The sequence below is a fragment of the Carettochelys insculpta genome, chromosome 2 (assembly GCF_033958435.1).
Source record: "Carettochelys insculpta isolate YL-2023 chromosome 2, ASM3395843v1, whole genome shotgun sequence".
NCBI classification, from domain to species: Eukaryota; Metazoa; Chordata; order Testudines; family Carettochelyidae; genus Carettochelys; species Carettochelys insculpta.
In genome coordinates this window covers 81,852,605-81,876,487 of record NC_134138.1, presented here as the reverse complement: position 1 = coordinate 81,876,487, position 23,883 = coordinate 81,852,605, and the positions used below count along the sequence as shown (strand labels likewise).

Genomic DNA, 23,883 nt, shown 5'->3' with positions numbered 1-23,883 from the left:
TCATAAAAGAGAAAATACATCAGCAAAAAAGAGATAGCAATATGCACTCTCAGCTATCAGCATTCTAAGGATAACCGTAAGTGTGGGCTGGTCTGAGAAAGGCTAGGAAGAAAGGTTACAGAAAGCAGATAATGACAAAAGGTCTATCTATTTGAAAAATGTGCAAACAAAGAAAAAGTTTAACGGACATGAATTTAAGTCAAGTTTCATTATACTTGTGACGTCTTTGGGCTTTTACATTACAGTATCATGATCAGATGAAATAAACCAAACTTTTTTTTTTAAATAAAAGGGTCAGACCTTCACCAACATTTTGGAGTAATTAAATAAGGAAAATCTAAGACAGGCTGCTACTTTGACTGTAAGAAATTGAAAAGGAAGCATGCTGTTTCCAGCAAAAAAAAAAAAATATAAAATAGTTAAAATTCTATTACATATTATATTAGATACAGAATTACATCAGCATGGAAATAAAATAAATATTTATATGAATTTTAAAACATAGATTTAAAAAAGAACTGACAATACAGTAGTCTGGGAAATTATCTCAGTAACCTTTCTACTAAAACCAAATAGCTGTTTTCACCCTTCATTATATTTACAAATTCACACAGTGAGGAAGATTACACATACATAAAATATAATTATATATTTTATGCATGTACTGTACATTAAGTATGCACACCCAACACAATAAGTACACAATTCTGACACATAGATGTACAATAATCTCTTTATCTATCCTTTCATGCTAAATATGCTCAATCCATTTCTAAACACCTACACAATGCAGTTACAAGGCTTTTTCATGCATTTATTTAAAACATAAAATCCATAGACATTGAATTATTTTTATGAACAGTAAATATAAGATGTACCACCCCTCCGTGCAATGCACTATGTAAATTACCCTCATTCACTTCATTGTCAGTACAGATGTGGTAGACCCCGAACAACAGTACCTGCTGTCTATCCAACCGCATTCTTTTTGCAGCATTTCTGCTTTCGCTCTCACAGGCTGAAGCCAGGATACTCTCTGCTACTGCTGAAGTAAGGTGTGAGGGAATAGGTCGTGACTAAGAAAGAGAAAAAAAAAGACCAAAAAATTATTATTAGGATAATAACCAGTCCTGCTGTTTCCTTATCAGATCATTGTCACATAGGCAGGAGGGTCCATTCATTGAAATGTAATTTATATCAACAAAAAGGGGAAATGGAAATTGTAAAGATGAAAAATGAAGACTAGTTAGAGGTTAAAGCTGCAGTTGTTCTGCACAGATCCATCACAAGCACTCTCTTTTCCCACAGCTCTATTGTCCATTACATTTAGTCTTGCTCATTAGGCTGCATTTTGAACAGACAGCAGCATATTCTCTGGGTTCCAGCAGCATTCTGTCTGTCTGATTCTTGCTAAGAAAATGGAAAAGGCTTTTATCACATACAGCATATGACAGAGATGAGCACTGTTTTTAAACTCGTAAAAAAAAAAAAGACGGAGTCGAAATATCACTCAAACATAGCCGACTGTCAGAACATTTCAGAGCAGTCCATATGGAATGCCATGAACATTTACATTGTTGCCGCAACGAGTTATGTTATAAACATGATTTTTTAGAAAAATGTATACGTATTTTGACATAGTCACATGTCAGGCTACTATCAATTTACATAGCTTTCATGATTCCAGATAAATTCTGGAAAACTCACATTACTAGTTTTACAGAATTTACATATTTTACATCTAAATTGCATATAAATCAAGCGATTCCTAAAGTTTTATTAGCTCTACAGCTGGCTGTGAAATGCTTAAGACCTTCTACAATAATTAAATAAGGACAATCACAGACTGTTTGTGTTCTTATCTCTGTAATTGTATGCAAAAAATTATGTCGCTGAAAGGTGAAGCCCATCATGAATATCTCAACATTGCTTCTTAATTAAGCTACAGAGATCAGAACTTTCAAGAAAATAAGCCATATGAGGATGATGCCAATCACACAGTTATGGATACACGCACATTTTGGGGGCTAAAACATATCAGAGCACATCCTCTTGTTTAAGTTAATATAACTCCCCTTCCTCCCAAGTAAAGGGCTCAGCATTTACTCTCTATAAAATTTCATCAAATTTTATTCAACAGAATAAATATGTACCAGCTATAAAATATCACTGTGTAACAGAAGCATATATTTTATAGCATTTTCAGGCATTTCCCAGATAAACTCAGAACAGGTTCTTTGAACAATATAGCAAAACTATGATCAATCTGTTACCAAGCCTTTATATTTAACTAATAGAAAAAAAGTAACATGTCATATTTCTTAGCTTTGGCAAACTGTACTTTCACATGTGGTATCAATTTACTATCTGATATTGTCCCTCCAGTAATGGGTAGAATATAGCCTATCTTTGCAGAGATGGAATGGGTGAACACATACATTCTCTTCACACCTACACCAGAGTAAACGAAGAGTGAAATCCATTGAACACAATGGTGCTCTGGTGGTGAAAAACACATATGAATAATGGACAAATTAGTTGTTATCCTGTAATAGAACACGCATTCTGACATGCCAGTCCAAAATCAAGTTAAAAAACTTGTTATTCAACATAAACAATGAATTCTCATGTATGAAAGAAAATCAAGTTTAAGATGAGACTTGTGTCTCTGATGTTAAATCATGATGTCATGAACTATCAAACAATTTCAATATTACAACACATGCAGATGTGTTCCTCAGCATTCTAGTTCAAGGCAGTGGCCTTATTAGAGAGAGATATTTTAACTGAGGTAGAGCTGTAGCACTAATTTTGTCTTATGGCATTGTTAGATTACTCAGAGCACACCGTTGCTTAACTTGGCCACGCTACTTTCATGTTATACCCTCCTATGTATTAGGTGGCTGGTCCTCACCATTAATACCATTGTTTTATGAGCTCCTGAAGGTATACTGAGTAAGAAGTCTGGCAGACAATATGGAAACTGTCACACTATGGCAAACCTGATTTCCACAGTACCAGAAACTAAGAGTTAATATCTAACAAATTCCTCCAGGTCAAATCTTTAGTTAGAGTCCATGTACAACCCTATCAGCAAATAAATGTGCCAGAAAATTATATGTCCAACCCGATATTAAAATGAATCCACACTCTTGGAGATTATGTTCGAACAGAGGAAACGGTTCACTGAATCATTTGTAAAACAGTGTTTTGGCCACCAGTAATATAAACCAGCCAAGTGATCTTCACATATCCAGAAAGTGGAAATAATATCTTATTAACTAAAATACAGAGTCTGGTATTTATCATCTGGAGAGTCAGAGGAAACCTTTTTATCAGAGAACAGGGTGGTCATGGGAGAACAGAAAGAGAACATCTACTTCTTCCAAGATGTGCTATTAAATCCTTGTCTTTTATCCTGCTTGCTATGCATGACTCTTGGTACACTAGTGTGAAGGACAAAGTGGGGCAAACATAGCAGGAAAATTCAGCTTAAGTCTGAATTATCTCAGAAACAAAAATATTACATCATACAGGGGGCTGTTCAAGAGGCTAATTTAGGCGCAAATTTTGCTGCTTTTAGTCAGGTTGAGTAATATCTTACTTTGAGATCGATTCACTGACAACATCAAGCCCTTTGTTATTTGTTACTGGTAGAAGATAATGTACATACATTGCTGTTTCATATATAATAACTCCTTCCTTGACTCACAGCCAGGGTTTGGTTCTCTTTACACTTTTTACACTTAACAATGGAATAAATCAGGAAAAAATCCACTGGAATTACACAAACGTAAAATGACAGAGAAGTAGGTCTCTAATTTTTTCTGCACCACTATAGAACACTCAGTTTTGATTCCTGTGGTATTAAGTAAGACAAACTGCTTCAAAAAAACAAAGAAAATATAGAACATGGAAGGGAGGCAAGAGACAGTATCTGTATCCTCCTTTTTTATTTTCCAGTAATTTTAAGAGGTAAATAGAATATCAGTGGAGAAAACTGGAAGTTGATCTTAAAAACAGTTTGGTAGATTGACCCTTGAAATGAACCTACTATACCTCTGCCCACCACATAACATTTGTTCATTTGGAAAATGGAAAGAGACACTCATATAACTAAAATAATACTAGGATTTTTCATATGTATATATTAAGGGTGAGTAATTCTCCAGGGGTAGCCCGATAGGCTGCTGTACTTGTTATTTACCTGCACATCCACAGTTGCAGCCACTTGCAGCTCCTATTAGCCATGATTGGACACTTGTGGCCGATGGGAGCAGCAAAAAGAGCTGGCCCAATCTGTGCTGCTTCCCATAGCTCTCATTGGCTGGGAATTGTGAACTGCAGCCAACTGGAGTCGCAAGCAGCCCTACCTGTAGATGCACAGGTAAACACCACATCTGGAGGCCCAACCAGGGCTAACCCTGGCAAAATGCATCTACCCTGGGTCCGCTTATTGGCCACCCCTGGTCTATACAAGAGAACCTCAGAGTTATGATCACTTGCAACATAGGCTGTGTCTATCCTACCACCTTCCTTTGAAGGAAGGATGGTAATTAGGATGTTGGGAGTTTACTAATAAAGTGCTGCCATGCATAAGGCACGTGTCTAGCATCTTTTGAGCAGTAAGGGGACTTCGAAGTTGCCCCGACACTTCGAAGTACTGATGGGTAAGCCACCGCTAGATGCGTGCTCGTACTTCAAAGTTTAAAACTTTGGAGTTTGCCGCTGGGAGTGCAATTTGCTTACTGAAGGGCTGCCTATGCATGGCAGCACTTCATTAGTAAACTCCCAACACCCTTATTACCATCCTTCCTTCCAAGGAAGGTGGTAGTGTAGACAAGCCCATAAAGTTTGTTTGTAACTCTGAAACATTCATAACTCTAAACAAAATGTTATGTTTGTTCTTTTCAAAAGTTTACATCTGAATATTGACTTAATGCAACTTTGAAACTTTAAAATGCTGCTTTTAACATCTTAAGTTAAATGAAACAAGCACAAAAACAGTTTCTGTATCTTGTCATATTTTAAACAGCTTGCCTTTTCTATTTTAGTATTTTATGTTTAACATGCTATTATATTGTAGAGTATTTTTTTTTGGAAGCTGTTATCTGATTTCCTACGGCAGTTCCACATGAGGTTCTACCACAGTGCCTTTCATCTATACACCATTGAGGGCAACAGCCAATTTCTGCTCAAAATGTAACATAGCAGGTGAGGTAAGTAAATTTTGGCCAAGGACAAAAGGACTACCTCCTTGTCCTTACACAAAAGATCACAAGATTGGGTCTTTGGCATCTGCTTAGAAGGGATCTTGGTTTTTAAGGGTTTCTTCAAATGCCACTCATGTTCTAGGCTTAGGGCAGGTCTACACCAGGCAGGTAAGTCAATTGTAGATATACAGTTTTTGCTACAGCAATTGTACAGCTAGAACTGACTTATTTGCAATTGACTTACCTGGCCGTCTTCACAGAGGGAGGTCAACGTGAGAAACTCGAAATATTGAGGAGTACAGGAGTCAACTGCCAACCCAAAATAGTTCAATTTCATGCTTCTCTGCCAGGCACACAAAATCAAACTCCAGAATATCTACCCTGACTGGGTCGCTATTCTGCATAGTCTAGACATATCCTTAGGGGAACTTGATTTACCAACCTCAGAGACACTAAGAGCCAAGCCCCTCCTGCAGGATTTGAAGCTGCGTTTCCAGTGCATTCATAAACGATAACGCTTATACCAGTAAGGAGTATTAAACAGGCTGCTGAACTGCACATAAGTCCCCAAATACATCTTGCAGAAGGATTATACCTAGAAAAGTTCTGTTGGTGGAACACTTGTGGCCCACTTCTGTTATTGGGGTAGCAGGAAAATGTTCCCTCTTCCTAATTAAATTGTCAATATATTGCTTCATTTTCAGGTCACATCCTGGGAAAGTCAGAGGTAGCTTCAATATGCTTCTGTCTAAACAAGTATCTGTATTTAAAGCAGCAGTGATGATTTCATTATATGAGCACAAAATCATCCCATTCATCATCATGTTACGCAAGTGTAAGGGGATGAGTATTTCATCCAGATCCAGAACAGCGGTTGGCACTAGCATGAAGATGCCCATATGCTATCGCTTCACAGTCATGTACCCTCACTGCCCCATTTGTAGAAAACTTACTAAATACTGGCAGCAGGATTTGTAGATTTTATTGTATAATATTAAATAAGCTGATGGCATTGCTCTGTAACATTGATGGTTGAAGAACTATGGGCCTAATTTAAAACAATTTGAAAGCAATAGAATATCTGCCTTTACCGTAATGAGATTTGGATCTGGCATTCAAAAATGTATATCAATAGCATATTTAACTAATTGGTCAATGGAAAAGTGCTGCAAGATGGCTGATTCTTTACTAACTTGAAACTTTAAAAGCTTGGTCCTGTTTCATAAAAATTGGCTAACCTCTGTATGCTATGCATATAACAGAGACTGTCATATTTCATAGTAGGGCTATAATATGCATCTACTGTGCAAGTCACCAAAATATAATATAACCATATGCTCATTTTAAAGTGATGTACATAAACAGTATCTTTACTGAAAACATAAGTATCCTTTTTGACATATAATACAAACCCTATATTTCTACATAAAATATAAATAGGCTGACATATTTTAGGTTTAGCGACATATTTTAGGTTTAGGTTTAGCGACCGGGTGCTTGAGAACAGGAGGGAGTTTTGAGAGGCTCTCCTGGAGGAGGAGAAGGAAGGAGCAAACTAAAGCACCTTGGGGTAAGTGGCTGCTTGCGTTTGGGGGTTCTGGGCTTGTGTTTGTTTGTTTGGAGTTTGGAGTGCTGAGCTGAGTGTTTGTTTGAAAGGCCGTGTGCTCAGGCAGGCAGTTGGAAGCTGTGTCTTGATTAGGTTTGAATTGAAACACCGTGTGCTGATTGGCTGAGCTGTAGGCAGAGGGAGGAGCTATCAGGGAGGCCGAGCACTTAAAGCCCGCTAGTAAGCGACCAGGGAGCTTTGTGACTGGGTGCTTGCGAACAGGGTGAGTGCTAACAGGAGGGAGTTTTGAGAGGGGAGTTGAGAGGGGGAGCTTGGAGGGAGCCAGTGACTTCTATTGCCCTTAAACTTAAATCCTTTATAGCAACCTCTATCTGAAACATTTAATTAAACCCTCATATATAATTAGAGTAGGAAATGGAGGCAGAAGCCCAGCAGCAGAGTGGGGGCTATCCTGTTTATTGTGTCGAGTGCAATATGTATGACTACCTACCCTGTGGGTGGGTGGCGTATGTGTGCACTCGATGCAAGGAGCTCCTGGCCCTCAGAGACCGAGTGCATGCTTTGGAGGCCAGGGTGGCTGAATTGGAGGAGCTAAGGAAGGCAGAGGTGTTTGTTGATGAGACTTTCCGGGATACAGTAGGGCTGTCCCACCTCCAATCTGACAGTCCTGATGCTGTTACGGAGGATGAAAGGCTCAGGGAAGGAGAGCAGTCAATGGGAGCAGAGGGAAACCATCCCATAGTTGGGACATTCCTTCCAGAGGGTGCTATGGTATCCTCTCGCGCTGAGGATACTTCTCCGGGGAAGGGAGCACCAGCTGTTAGGAAGAAGCAGGTTTTAGTAGTGGGGGATTCGATCATTAGAAATATAAATAGTTGGGTTTGTGATGACCAGGAGAACCGTATGGTGACTTGCCTGCCTGGTGCGAAGGTTGCGGATCTCTCGAGGCATCTAGACAGACTTATGGGCAGTGCTGGGGAGGAGCTGGTGGTCGTGGTACATGTCGGTACCAATGACATAGGGAAGGGTAGAAGAGATGTTCTGGAGGCCAAATTTAGGTTACTAGGAATGAGACTGAAATCCAGAACATCTATGGTGGCATTCTCTGAAATGCTTCCAGTTCCACGCGCAGGGCCAGATAGACAGGCAGAACTTCAGAGTCTCAATGCGTGGATGAGACGATGGTGTAGGGAAGAGGGGTTTAGATTTATTAGGAACTGGGGACACTTTTGGGGTAGGGGGAGCCTATACAGGAATGATGGGCTCCACCTAAATCAAGGCGGATCCAGACTGCTGGCATTAAACATTAAAAAGGTCGTAGAGCAGTTTTTAAACTAAGAGGTGGGGGAAAGCCGATTGGTGCGGGGGAGCATCTGGATCGGACGGAGACTTCTCTTACACGAGGCTCCATAGATAGGGATTCCCTAGAAGTTAGTCAGATAGGGAACGTGGGAAATAATATATGGGCAAGATCAGATGTGAAACAATCGCATATAAAAAAATCCAACGCGTCTGTGAAAGGTGGACATATAAATAGTGGTAGTTTTTTAAAGTGCTTTTACACAAATGCTAGGACTCTGTCTAATAAGATGGGTGAACTGGAGCACCTCATATCAAAGGAGGAAGTTGACATAATAGGCATCACAGAAACATGGTGGAATGAAGACAATCAGTCAGACACTATCATACCGGGATATAAATTATATCGGAAAGACAGAACAGGTCGTGCGGGTGGCGGAGTGGTACTATATGTGAAGGATAATATAGAATCAAATGAAACAAAAATCCTAAAAGAATCAAAATGTTCCATAGAATCATTATGGATAACAATTCATTCCTCTAATATGAATATGGCATTAGGAATATATTACCGACCACCTAACCGGGACAGTGATAGTGATGCTGAAATGTTAAGGGAGATTAGAGAGGCTATCACAATAAAAAACACAGTAATAATAGGAGATTTCAATTACCCCCATGTTGATTGGGTACATGTCACCTCAGGACGGGATTCAGAGATTAAATTTCTTGATGCCTTAAATGACTGCTTCTTGGAGCAGCTAGTACAGGAACCCACAAGGGGAGAGTCAATTCTCGATCTAGTCCTGACTGGAACGCAGGATCTGCTCCAAGAGGTAACTGTTACTGGACCGCTTGGAAATAGTGACCACAATATAATAACTTTTAATATTCCTGTGTTGGGAAGAACACCGCAGCGGTCAAACATTCCGGCATTTAATTTCAAAAAGGGGAATTACACTAAAATGAGGAAGCTAGTTAAACAGAAACTAAAAGGTAGAGTAACTAAACTAAAATCCCTGGAAGCTGCATGGAAACTGTTTAAAGACACCATACTAGAGGCCCAACTTAAATGTATACCCCAAATAAAAAAACACAGTAAGAGACCTAACAATGAACCACCATGGCTTAACAGCCATGTTAAAAAGGCAGTGAGAGAGAAAAGGGCAGCTTTTAAAAAGTGGAAGTCAAATCCTAGTGAGGAAAATAGAAAGGAACATAAACACTCCCAAATTAAGTGTCATAATGTAGTAAGAAAAGCCAAAAAAGATTTTGAGGAACAGCTAGCCAAAAATTCAAAAAATGATAGTAAAATGTTTTTTAAATACATTAGAAGCAGGAAGCCCGCTAAAAAAGCAGTGGGGCCCTTGGACGATAAAGATATAAAAGGAGTGATCAAGGAAGACAGTGCCATTGTGGAGCGATTAAATGATTTCTTTGCTTCAGTCTTCATGCCTGAGGATGTTACAGAGGTTCCTAAATCTGAGCCAGCCTTTTTAGGTGACAAATCTGAGGAACTCTCCCAGATTGAAGTGACATTAGAGGAGGTTTTGGAGTTAATTGATAAGCTGAATAGTAACAAGTCTCCAGGACCAGACGGTATTCACCCAAGGGTTCTGAAAGAACTCAAATGTGAAATTGCGGAGTTATTAACAGTGGTTTGTAACCTATCCTTTAAATCCGCTTCGGTACCCAGTGACTGGAAGACGGCCAATATAACGCCAATATTTAAAAAAGGCTCCAGAGGAGACCCTGGCAATTATAGACCGATAAGTCTAACATCAGTACCAGACAAATTAGTAGAAACAATAGTAAAGAATAAAATTGCAAGGCATGTAGAATAGCACGAATTGTTGGGCAAAAGTCAGCATGGTTTCTGCAGAGGGAAGTCGTGTCTAACTAACCTATTAGAATTCTTTGAAGGGGATAATAAACATGCGGACAAGGGGCACCCAGTGGACATAATATACCTAGATTTCCAGAAAGCCTTTGACACGGTCCCACACCAAAGGCTTTTATGTAAATTAGGCGGTCATGGGATAGGAGGAAAGATCCTTTCATGGATCGGGAATTGGTTAAAAGACAGAAAACAAAGGGTTGGAATAAATGGTGAATTTTCACAATGGAGGGGGGTAATTAGTGGTGTTCCCCAGGGGTCAGTCCTGGGACCGATCCTGTTCAACTTGTTCATCAATCATCTAGAAAATGAGGTAAGCAGTGAGGTGGCAAAGTTTGCAGATGACACCAAGTTGTTCAGGACAATCAAAACCAAAAGGGATTGTGAAGAACTACAAAAAGATCTCAGCAAACTGAGTGATTGGGCAGCAAAATGGCAAATGAAATTTAATGTGGGTAAGTGTAAGGTAATGCATGTTGGAAAAAATAACCCAAATTACACGTACTACATGATGGGGTCAAATTTAGCTACGACAGATCAGGAAAGGGATCTTGGAGTTATAGTGGATAGTTCTCTGAAGACATCCACGCAGTGTGCAGCGGCAGTTAGTAAAGCAAATAGGATGTTAGGAATTATTAAAAAAGGGATAGATAATAAGACAAGAGATATCATACTTCCCCTATATAAAACTATGGTATGCCCACGTCTTGAGTACTGTGTGCAGATGTGGTCTCCTCATCTCAAAAAAGATATATTGGCATTAGAAAAGGTTCAGAAAAGGCTGGCTAAGATGATTAGGGGTTTGGAACGGGTCCCATATGGGGAGAGGCTAGAGAGACTGGGACTTTTCAGTCTGGAAAAGAGGCGATTGAGGGGCGATATGATAGAGGTATATAAAATCATGAATGGTGTGGAGAAAGTGAATATAGAAAAATTATTTACCTTTTCCCATAATACAAGAACTAGGGGACACCAAATGAAATTGATGGGTAGTAGGTTCAAAACTAATAAAAGGAAATTTTTCTTCACACAGCGCACAGTCAACCTGTGGAACTCCTTGCCGGAGGAGGCTGTGAAGGCCAGGACTCTATTAGGGTTTAAAAAAGAGCTCGATAAATTTTTGCAGGTTAGGTCCATAAATGGCTATTAGCCAGGGGTAAAGTATGGTGCCCTAGCCTTCAGTACAAGGGCAGGAGATGGATGGCAGGAGATAAATCACTTGATCATTGTCTTCTGTTCTCGTTCTCTGGGGCACCTGGCATTGGCCACTGTCGGCAGACGGGATACTGGGCTAGATGAACCTTTGGCCAGTATGGCCCAGTATGGCCATTCTTATGTTCTTATGTTCTTATACATATTTATTGGTGGAAATCTGACGTAATTTAGACAATGATTTCCTGGACATCATTTGTTTAACCTGAAAAGGTCCAGCGATTCCATATGGAGAAATATGCAATGCTACTGCACATATTCTAAACAGAGAGCTGTAATGTGCAGGATTACTATTTTGGCACATGTCACAATGGCTAATTCTGACTTAGAGCACAAATAAATGCTGAAGTTTTCACGCTGAAATTTGGTCTAGGTGTGCTAAGATTTATGTTTCATGTAGGTCTGAGCCAGTTAATAAAAAGCTTAGAATTAACAATAAAGTATGGATGAGGCATGCGTGCTTCCCCCATCTCTGCTGGAAAACTGAATTTTACACCAGGGTATTAATGCAGAAATACTCCCTAGTATTTTAGGCCAACTAATACAGGAAACTAGAATCTCCAAATCCCAGTTGATGGTACTTGTAAACACAGACTTCTGCATATTGCTTTCTCCTTTGCTTACAGATGCCAGTACCAATATATGGATGGAAATTAACCTTAAATGATATCTTAATACAAAAAGCATAAGGGTTCAAATTTTCAAAGGTATGTAAATTAGGCAGGTGTCTTGTCAGATTCTCTAAAGGGCCTAAGTGCCTAATTCCCACTGATTTCCTACTAGGTGCTGTCTGCATCTTCAGGTAGCAAAATATCTTTGGCATATAGTGCTCTAATTGTACCTCAGGTCTTGTAATGCACAGCTTAAGAATGGTTTAATACTAACACACATTATTATGTCACAACTTTTTTACCACAACGTATAAGATCTTCCATACATTTTTATTAATTTTTAACACATATATAACACTTTTCCTATAAAAACCTTTAATTGATTTACAAAAGAAAGTAATCATCATCTTCAAATTACAGATATTTAATAATTTTAATTGTATACTGCAGAGCCGGGCTATATTTACTTTTTGTCTCCTCTAACACATTTTTCAGCCTACACAAAACTGTGATGTTAATTAAATAGGAAAATCTCCAATATAAAAGCACCACATACTTATACTCACCGACATCTTGTTAAAGAATTCACATTGCAGTTGATTCTTGAGAAATACATTAGGTTTTTTTTCTTTTTCTGAAGCATTCACATACACTAGGAAGCATGCAATTCAAACCTAGCACAATAGGCTTGTTTGAGCTTTATACTGTTTACAGATTGAAGTACAGTACTGCACTCTATTGGATGTACTGGTATAAATTTTATTTAGCACTAGCTCTTCACAAAATATGAAGAATTTTATTGTCATTTTAGTGTTTTCAGCACTGTATCTTTCCTTGAGTTTTGACATATTTTACTTATTCCTTCAGTCTGTACAAATGCTAGGATAAGTATCCAATTCTAACACCTATTAGTGAAATAAAAAATATCAGGAAAAAAATAAAAATGGAGGGGATTTTTTTGTATCCCATCTGGAGGTCACGTTATTTTTCAGTTTTCAGAATAAAAGCACAGTTACCTGAATGATCATATATTACCATTTGAATATAAGACAAGTAGGAGGGTAACTCAGTGATATTCAGGTCCTTAACTTAATCAAGGTTTTTTTTGGGAGGGAAAATTAAAAGGAAAATGTACATGCTTTATTTAAATGATTGCATTCTTTTCAAAAATACTGTGTTATTTTTATTAAGTTTATTACGTTAATTGTTATTTTCAATTTCTTACAAAAAGGTATTGTTAAAGTGTGTCTAACTTTTTTAGTAAATTTGTTAAATGGGAATTTCATCAAGTGTATTTTTTATTCTTCCCTGTAAACCCTTATAATTCACTGGCTGTGTCTATATGGAAATGACGTGGAAATGACATGGACTATGCTAGTGTAGACAGAACCGGTAAGTTTACATTACAGAGTTATTCCGGAATAGCTCATTCTGGAGTTATTATTCCAAAATAAGCAATTCCAAAATAATTCGCCCACACAACAGGGAAGTCCTAAAATAAACAAAAGTTATGCTGATATAGTGTGTCCACACACAATAAATCTTATTGCTACTTCCATGGGCTCTAGTCTAAAATACCACATCTACACAGCACAGTTATTTTAGAATAAGCTATTCTGGAATAGCTTATTATGAAATAGCCCCTACCCCCAGTCTACACAGCCCCTAGTCCAAAAAAATCTATTTTGGAACAGGCGCTATCCCTTGTGGAATGAGGTTTACCAAATTTGAAATAAGGTGCCCACTATTTCAAAATTATTTTGAAGTTGTAGTTGCATTGTATAGACACAAAGTTATTTATCTCTACTAAATAGTGGTCATTATTCCGAAATAACTTTTTTGTGTAGATCAATTGTGTATCAATTTTGAGGACTACCTGATCTGGTGATTCTGTCTCTTTTCTGTTTGTTTTTAGGAGAAGTAATCCCATTCCAGGCACATCCCATTTTCATGGCACAACCAAACCCCTATCTTACTTTAAGTAATGGTAAGAGGAAGCCGAATGCTGAATTTGATGGTCCTAGCTCATAGGCTATGTCTAGATTAGAGGGATTTGTTGGCAGAAGTTATCGGACAATATCTTCCTACAAATCTTCTGTTGACAGATCAAGCCAGACTGCCAAAGTGGGTTGAAAGGACTATCATCTCTGTTGACAGAGAGTGGCCAGACTACCTGGCTACTCTATCGGCAAAATGACCAACTGGAAGCACAGCAGACAGGGTTGCTTGGTGTTCTAGAAGCTCTTTCTGTTGATAGAAGGGCCCCTGGAACATCCAGACCTGCTTTTTATCAACATAGATCTGTTGACAGAAGTGTTCTTCCTCATGGTGAGTGGGGTACAGCTGTTAACGAAATTGCTGCATTCTGTTGACTTACTGTTGATAGAACACCCTTGGGAAGCTGGATGTTCTGTGGGTTTTGTCAACAAAACAGCCATTTCGTCGACAAAACCCTCTAGTCTAGACATAGCCCCATCATTTAGGAGGTGTTCTTGACCAAACAGACAGACATACTGTCTTAAATTTATAGTAGATAAATGATGGATAGTTACTGGTATTGGAGAAAGGGTGGCATATGGTATGGATCAGGCTGCCTAAAGCCATTTATTGAAGATCTGTAGCTAACTGTATTTTTGGTTCTTTTCTAAATGTTTCCATCTTATTTATCAGGATTAAGTATACATCTTTGCTCTAATATGTCTGAAAAACACTTGATCTCTACAGCTGTGAAAGCCTTCACAGGTTGTGAATCCCTACTGAAAGAAGGCTGACCTATTCAGCATTAAGTTCAATACATTGCTGAAAGCTTCTCCCCATCCCTCCAAAACCCAGACTTTCAAGTGATTAATTCAGTGGCCAGAGGTCCTAGGGCAAGTTGGGGAAGGGGGGGTCCCACTCGGTTCCCAGGAATGGGCAGGGCCTATGGCAGAAGGGGAGGGCTTAAGAATTTGGTCCTCAATGCTCCCCAGACCATGGCACTGGCCCCTCTCCACCTCCTGGCTTACTCACAGCTGCAGCAGTGCTGCTGTGGCCATTAGAGGGGACCCCAGGGAGCTTCAGCCAGCACCGCTGCCAAAGTAGTAGCAGGGGTGATCATTGCTCTGGACCCTTTTGAAACACCAGGCCCCAGGGCAATTTCCCCATTCTCCCCACCCCAGTTGGTGGGCCTGGATTAAATTATTTTGATGCTCACCTTGAGACACATTAATGGGGCTGCCTTTCTCCAAGCCCTTTGAAAACCAGGCCCCTTTAAAATTCTGAAGCGGGGCACCAAAAAAATCAAGATGTTTGAAATCAGGAGCTACTTTTGAAAATCTTGGCTCATGCATACATCTCCATTGCAAATGCTGATTTTTCACCCCTTCAGTCCTCTTTCCAATCACATCTATAGCCACGCAGTTGTCAAGCGCAGGTGGCAGTGGTGAAAGATGGACAAGGAAAAAAGGTGGAAACTGTTCTTTTTTTTTTTTTTTTGTACTGGGATAAGGTGTGCAGGAGCGGTTGCTGTTAAAATGTCCTAATTGGGACAATACACTCAGGCATTCATTCTCTCCTTTCTTCCTCATCCTGACTTTCAAATCCATTCTAAAGATCACACAGGGAAAGCCACGTATGATTAACCTGCACTTGCCAGTTTGTAATAAATAACAACGTGCCTTTTCATAGTATTACTTTGGCTTTAGTCAGGATGTGGGCCTCATTGTGCTGGGAACTCTGTGTTTTTCACAATCTCTTCCCCACAGAGCTTGCCACTTTGATCTTGCCAATGATGGGTATGGTTGGAAAAGTCTACCCACACATATCACATTCCACAACTATAGAATCATAGAAGAGTAGGACTGGAAGGGACCTCAAGAGGCCATCGAGTCCAGCCCCCTGCCCTCATGGCAGGACCAAGCACTTTCTAGACCATCCCTGAAAGCCATCTATCTAACCTCTTCTTAAATAGCTCCAGTGATGGAGATTCTACCACCTTCCTTGGCAATTTGTTCCAGTGTTTGATCACCCTGACAGAAACTTTTTCCTAATGTCCAACCTGAACCTCCCCTGCTGCACTTTAAGTCCATTGCCTCTTGTTCTATCCTCAGAGGCAAGGAAGAACAAGTTCCCTCCCTCTGCCTTGTGACACCCTTTTAGATACCTGAAAACTGCTATCATGTCCCCCCTCAGTCTTCTCTTTTCCAAACTAAACAAGCCCAATTCCGTCAGCCTTTCTTCAAAGGTCATGTTCTCTAGACCTTTGATCATTCTCGTTGCTCTCCTCTGGACCCTCTCCAATTTCTCCACATCCTTCCTGAACTGCGGTGCCCAGAACTGGACACAATACTCCAGCTAAGGTCTAACCAGCGCAGAGTAGAGCAGGAGAATGACTTCTTGTGTTTTGTTGACAACACACCTGTTAATGCATCCTAGAATCATGTTTGCTTTTTTTGCAACAGCATCACACTGTTGACTCATATTTAACTTGTGGTCCACTATAACTCCTACGTACTTTTCTGCTGTACTCACTCCTAGGCAGTCCTTTCCCATTCTGTATGTGTGACACTGATTGTTCCTTCCTAAGTGGAGCACTTTGCATTTGTCCTTATTAAACTTCATCCTGTGTACCTCAGCCCATTTCTCCAGTTTATCCAGATCCTTTTGAATTATGACCCTATCCTCCAAAGAAGTTGCAACCCCTCCCAGCTTGGTATCATCTGTGAACTTAATAAGTGTACTTTCCATGTCAATATCTAAATCGTTAATGAAGATATTGAACAGAACCGGTCCTAAAACAGACCCCTGTGGAACCCCACTAGTTATACTTTTCCAGCAGGATTGAAAGCCATTAATAACTACTCTCTGGGTACGGTTATCCAGCCAGTTGTTCACCCACCTTATAGTAGCCCCATCTAAGTTGTATTTGAGTAGTTTATTGATAAGTATATTATGTGAGACTGTGTCAAATGCTTTACTGAAGTCTAGGTATATCACATCCACCACTTCTCCCTTATCCACAAGGCTCATTATTCTATCAAAGAAAGCTATTAGATTGGTTTGACATGATCTGTTTTTAACAAAACCATGCTGGCTGTTCCCTATCACCTTACCACCTTCCAAATGCTTGCAGATGATTTCTTTAATTACCTGCTCCATTATCTTTCCTGGCACAGAAGTTAAGCTAACTGGCTTGTAGTTTCCCGGGTTATTCTTGTTCCCCTTTTTATAAATGGGTACTATATTTGCCCTTTTCCAGTCTTCTGGAATCTCTCCCGTCTCCCATGATTTTCCAAAAATGATTGCTAAAGGCTCAGATACCTCTTCTGTCAGCTCCTTGAGGATTCTAGGATGCATTTCATCAGGCCCTGGTGATTTGCAGACATCTAATTTTTCTAAGTAAATTTTAATTTGTTCTTTTTGTATTTCAACTTCTAAACCTACCCCTTTTTCACTAGCATTCTCTGTGTCAGGCATTCCTTCAGATTTCTCAGTGAAGACCGAAACAAAGAAATCATTAAACATCTCTGCCATTTCCAAATTCCCTGTTACTGTTTCTCCCTTGTCACTGACCAATGGCCCTACCCTCTCCTTGGTCTTCCTCTTGTTACCAATGTATTCGTAAAAAGCCTTCTTGTTTCCCTTTATGCTTGTAGCTAGTTTGAGCTCAGTTTGTGCCTTAGCTTTTCTAATCTTGCTCCTGCATGCTCGTGTTGTTTGCCTATACTCATCCTTTGTAATTTGTCCTTGTTTCCATTTTTTATATGATTCCTTTTTTAGTTTGAGATCATGCAAGATCTCCTGGTTAAGCCAAGGCAGTCTTTTCCCATGTTTTCTATCTTTCCTACGCAGCGGGATAGCTTGCTTTTGGGCCCTTAATAATGTCCCTTTGAAAAACTGCCAACTCTCCTCAGCCGTTTTTCCCCTCAGTTTAGCTTCCCATGGGACCTTACCTGCCAGCTGTCTGAGTTTACCAGAATCTGCCTTCCTGAAATCCATTATCTCTATTGTACTGTTTTCCCTTCTACCCTTCCTTAGAATTGTGAACTCTATGATTTCATGATCACTTTCACCCAAGCACCCTTCCACTTTCAAATTCTCAATAATTTCCTCCCTATTTGTTAAAATTAAATCTAGAACAGCTTACCCCCGGTAGCTTTTTCAACCTTTTGGAATAAAAAGTTGTCTGCAATGCAATCCAAGAATTTATTGGACAGTCTGTCCCCTGCTGTATTAGTTTCCCAACATATACCTGGATAGTTGAAGTCCCCCATCACCACCAAATTCTGGGCCCTGGATGATTTTGTTCGCTGTTTAAAGAAAGCCTCATCCACCTCTTTCACCTGGCTAGGGGGCCTGTAGTAGACGCCTAGTAGGACCTCATCCTTGTTTTTAACTCCTCTGAGTCTAACCCAGAGACTTTCAACCCGTCCATCTCCTACGTCCATCTCCACCTCTGTCCAGGTGTGTACATTTTTAATATACAAGGCAACACCTCCTCCCTTCTTTCCCTGTCTGTCCTTCCTAAGCAGGCTGTACCCTTCAATACCAACATTCCAATCATGAGTATTATCCCACCAAGTTTCTGTGATGCCAACGATATCATAGTTGTATTCATTTATTAGTACTTCTAATTCTATGGCCTAAGTTAAGACTGGACATAGAAACTGAGAGTAACAAGAAGTGAAAAGGGGAGTAAAGAGAAAGATAATGGTAACAAGACCACATATTACTTAGACCTAACTTGTTTCCAGATCATCCTAAGGTTTGCTTGTTTGCCAGCATATAAATACATAAACAGACATAAGCAAGTACTAGTGGTCCTCTGTGTAGCTTTCCTCAGTTACCAGTTTCCCACAGACATATAAGTAGCGGTGATTCTTGAGAAAGGATATGAAGAAAAGTGCAGTAGCCATGGGGATGTTCAGAGAAGCCACTCCACTTATAGAACACATTCCGTCTGAGGCTCTCAAGCAACCGTAGAAATATTAAAGAATTAAGCCTTTTAACCATCCCCCATGAATTAGGTCTGTATTATTAACCACATTTTACAGATGGGGAGACCAAGAGAAAGCAGTTAAATGACTGGCCCAACATCACAGAGTTCCACAGTGGTAGAGGTAGGAGTACAACTTAGATCTCCCAATTTCCAGTCCCACTAAATAAGTTCCTTCTTCATTAAATGCTAAGATTAAAGAAAAATAAGCACATCTGCTAGTTTTAATCTTTCAATGGATTATTATAAATCACATAAGCTGTGTCTGCACGTGCGCGCTACTTCGAAGTAGTGGCACTAACTTCGACGTTAGGCAGCGAGACGTCGAAGTCGCTAACCTCATGAGGGGATCGGAATAGCGCCCTACTTCGACGTTCAACGTCGAAGTAGGGACCGTGTAGACGATCTGCGTCCCGCAACGTCGAAATTGCCAGGTCCTCCATGGCGGCCATCAGCTGGGAGGTTGAGAGATGCTCTCTCTCCAGCCCCTGCGGGGCTCTATGGTCACCGTAGGCAGCAGCCCTTAGCCCAGGGCTTCTGGCTGCTGCTGCGGCAGCTGGGGATCCATGCTGCAGGCACAGGGTCTGCAACCAGTTGTAGGCTCTGTGTATCTTGTGTTGTATAGTGCAACTGTGTCTGGGAGAGGCCCTTTAAGGGAGCGGCTTGCTGTTGAGTCCGCCCTGTGACCCTGTCTGCAGCTGTTCCTGGCACCCTTATTTCGATGTGTGCTACTTTGGCGTGTAGACGTTCCCTCGCAGCGCCTATTTCGATGTGGTGCCGCGCAACGTCGAAGTTGAACATTGACATTGCCAGCCCTGGAGGACGTGTAGACGTTATTCATCGAAATAGCCTATTTCGATGTTGCTACATCGAAATAAGCTATTTCGATGTAGGCTTCACGTGTAGACGTAGCCATAGAGTGGAAGAGGAAACACGATTTTACAATTAACTAGACATACATTGACAACAAATAGTCACAGAGAGGTAGCCGTGATAATCTGTATCTTCACAAAACAAAAAAGCAGTCCTGTAGCACTTTACAGAGTAGCAAAATAATTTATTAGGTGATGAGCTTTTGTGGGACAGACCCACTTCAGACTAATTTCATATCTGAAGAAGTGGGTCTGTCCCATGAAAGCTCATCACCTAATAAATTATTTTGCTACTCTGTAAAGTGCTACAGGACTGCTTTTTTGTTTTGTGAAGATACAGATTATAAATTATTTTGTTAGTCTTTAAAGTGCTACATGACCACTTTTTACTTTTTTACTGTGGCCTTTTAATGGATTTGTTTGTCAGAAAACAACAACAACAACACAATGCATGTTTAAGAGAGAAATAAACAAAGGCTGGAAAGATTCCAGTTATGGAAAATTCTCTTTCAGCTAAACATTTTTAACAGGAAATGAAGCAAACAGATTCAGGGTCCATGAAAAGGTCAGCTGTCACAAGCATAAATAGGGTAACTGTGAGCAACCTTTTAAAAACAGGATATTAATACTGAGAAGTGCATTAACTAGCAACATGAACACTCATGAAACCAAATCTTTTTTTATGCCTCAGATCTGCTGGCCTGCTATGCAGTAAAAGATATTGTTTGGATTACAAATGGCAAATAAGTGATAGAGGCAAGCCTCGGGCATGCTTTATATTCTTTACCACACAGAATCTTTCACTAATTACACTTAGGGTAAAGGCTACACTTACTGGAAAAGCGACACACTGCAGTAGATGTTCCAGAGTTCCATTTTACACGTCTGATAAAGATGTAGCAAAACCGAACTCTGTGCTCAGCCCTCAACCTCGGTACTCTGTGCTATTGTGTGGAGTAAAGAACATTGATGTGAGACTAACGAGGCTCAGACTATTACTAGGGAAGTAAGTTGATTCTGATATGTCAATTCTAGCTACACTAATGCTGTAGTTAGAATTGCATATTTGAAATCGACTTATTTCTCTAATAAACTTACCCTTAGTATTTACAGTTTCTCGTAAACAGCACAGCAGCAAACCATAGTGAGATATGCTATTTCACAAGTATTGCTGAATTGTTATATGTCACATGCACTATCAAATGATGCTATTTCCTCTTGCTCAACCTGCTCAACATGTATCATTTTTGCCCTGAACAAAATGAAATTGTATTAAATACATCTAGGATAAAAAGGCGTCTCCTGTGGAGATCATTATCTGATGTCCTATTTAATATAACAACAGTTCTTCTCTAGCTCCCGAGGATATCATTATCCTGTTTTGTTGTATTTCAGCATAATACCTGATTCATATCAACACCAAAGTGTCTTTTTCATGATAGTCCTAAACAAATGCCGTTCCAGGCAAAATGAGTTTTCCCCCTAGTGAAATGGTAAGAAATGTTATAATAATTGGCTAGTCAATTGTCTCTGTCCAACGTAGTATTTTTCAAAACTGCTTTCTGACAGGAATTAGAGTTAGAGAAGCTAATTTAAAAATTAAAGTGTTATCACATCTTCTTGAGAGGTGCTACTTTTCAGAAGGATTTGAAATCAAGTCATGAAGGCCGCATGGCAGCAGGGGTCCAAGGAGCATCCCTATTGTTCATATAAGTCAATGGGAGATTTTCCACAGAGATCTAAAAGCTTCTAGTTTATGCTTCAGTCTGAAACAGAGTTAAGGAAGGGGAAGTGTTGGTACATTTCCCTTCTTGCCTACCAGTGCTGTCACTGCTGGCATAGAGAGCAATGCCCTGCCCACCCCATTGCAACACATCAAAACACATTATTTTTAGAGTAGGTTGAAACCACCACCTGATCTGATTAAACTTATCATTTTTCAAAGTGGGGAGATTTTTGTGCTAAAAAAGTTGCCTGCTTTATAATAATTCTCATGAGGGTTTGAAATGCACAAGAATATAAACCTGAACTTGAAAACAGTACTCACATGAGTAATCACTATAATGATGACTAGTCCACTGAAGTTAAACTAACCTAATTGTACAGATCAGGTTGTAAACTCCTTATACCACTGAGCAGTTATTCACACAAGAAGTTCCACTGTTTTCAACAGGCTCAGCTCATGGGAGTTACTGCTCACCAATGCAAGTAAGGCAGTTGTGGGCTACCTGCGGCCTATTTGGGTTTTATGTGTGGCCTGCACACAACTCCACCCACTCCTGCTGGGGTCCCAGCACTTACCGACTCCTTCCCATCCCTCCCAGCATTTCCAGAGCACTGTGGAACAGCTGATTTGTGCCCCATCTCCATTCCTTCCCCTCCCTCCTGGAGCTTGAATGCCACAAATCACAGTGCTCCAGAAATGCGGAGGGGGTGGGGGAGGAGGAGGGATGAGGCATACTCAGGAGAGGAGATAGGGAAAAGGCAGGGTGGTGGCTTGAGGGAAGGGGTGGAGTGATGGCAGGGCCTGGAATGCAGAGATGGGTCGAGCAGCCTCTGGCAAAATGCGAAGTGACAAGCATTTAGAGCAAGGGTGCATGTAAGGTGCCTGCTGATTGCACACAACATCAGTAGAGCCAGGCACTCCCTCCGCTTCTTTATGTTACTTTTTCCAGCAATATAATTTGCCCTTTATAATGGATGTATCAAAAAGGCACAATAAAGAAGGAAAATTAAGTGCAATGCATTTAACCTTTTTCTTCAGGTCAAGGTTAGTCAGCCCACAGAGATGAAGGAGCACTGGTTGCCCATTGCTGGAGTAAGGGGCTCACAATTTGGCCTGATATAAAAAACGGTAAGTTTCTCTATTAGCATCAGTTAGCTGTATATTAAGTATTGTGAGCACTAGTATAAGTAATATTTGTCACAATGATATCTCAGTCTCACACTCCTGGGTTACCTTCAGCCAAAGAGAATGGATGTGAAAAGATGCTACTTACTGTATGATAACAAGTGTTTTATCCATCTCCTACTCTGGATGGCTACAACCTAACACACCGTCTAGCACTTTTTAGCACTTCTATCTGTACAGATGTTCGTTATTCTGTCTCTGGCTAAGTTTCTGTTGGTTGAAAGCAGCATGAATCAGAGTCTCAGACAATAAAACTGTATGGTAAATTAGAATCACAAAAGTTTACAAAGGATTAAAGGCTCTGTCTCCACATTTTATATCTCATACTATTCTGTTCTTGTTCCACAATCACATGTGGTACTTTGTTTTTAAACTTGTCAACAAACTTTTTGAAATCATCAAGTGAACTCATACGTACTATATTCACAGTGCTTGGAAAAGAAAGAAAGAAACAAAGAAAGAAAGAAATTTAAACTTGAACCTGGTATTTTAAAAAAATATGGATGGGTTTTCAAATGATTTAGCCTTGAAAATGATACACTTAATTAAAAATGATGTTTGTAATGATGAAGTGATTTTATCTTATCGAAAGGAGAGAGAGAAAATAAAATCAAATGTACCACGCTATAATTTTATTTGCTTGTGTCTCTGCTGGATTGTGAAAATATCAAAGTTCTCTGATGTTTCTGAAGTTGACTAACTGATAAATTGGGAGGAGAGCTATTCCTGACCACTTCTATGCAACACAAGAGGCCAAGGATGTGTATGGTCTAGGAATACCACCAGTTGTATTCGTAATAGAGTATTCATAGTCTGCAAATTAATAATAAAGGCTATACCCTGGGAAATAAATGACAGAACTGTAAAATTGGCCAGGGATGTTTTAATAATATTGAGTGCCCTCTGTACACCTGAATATCAACCCAAAGAAGATAGTGAGGGCATATTTTCACTGACTGCTAAATAAATCCAAATGTACAAAAAACTTACCTAAAACTTAAAGCCACTGTCAATACACTTGCCACAAAACCTTTGTTTTACTGAAGTGTTTTAAAAATTCTTTCACCATTGTAGTTGTTAAGCTTTCATGACCTTCCCTTCAGTGACCACTACTATGATTTCATAGATCTACCAGAAGGGGGGGAAAAAGGCAGAATTCCAAAGAAATTCCATATCAGTGCAAGATTTTACAACCTAAACAGAATATTTATATGTGTGTGTGTGTGCATATAGATATATGATACTCACACATGCACACACACACACACACACATATATATATGATACTCTTCCCTTTGGTCTCCCCTCACATTTTGCTTGAGCCCTCA

At 39.8% G+C, this 23,883-nt stretch overlaps 1 protein-coding gene across 2 annotated transcripts in view; it reads right to left on the bottom strand.

Moving 5' to 3' along the window:
- Positions 1-23,883, bottom strand: part of NOL4 (nucleolar protein 4) — a 275,179-nt gene that overhangs the window by 42,537 nt on the left and 208,759 nt on the right. The window contains exon 9 of one of the 2 annotated variants that reach the window (XM_074985807.1): positions 963-1,076. The exons of the other annotated variant lie outside the window; for it this stretch is intronic. Coding sequence (XP_074841908.1) covers positions 963-1,076 — 114 coding nt within the window. The remainder of the gene's footprint in view (positions 1-962; positions 1,077-23,883) is intronic. 2 annotated transcript variants of the gene reach the window in all.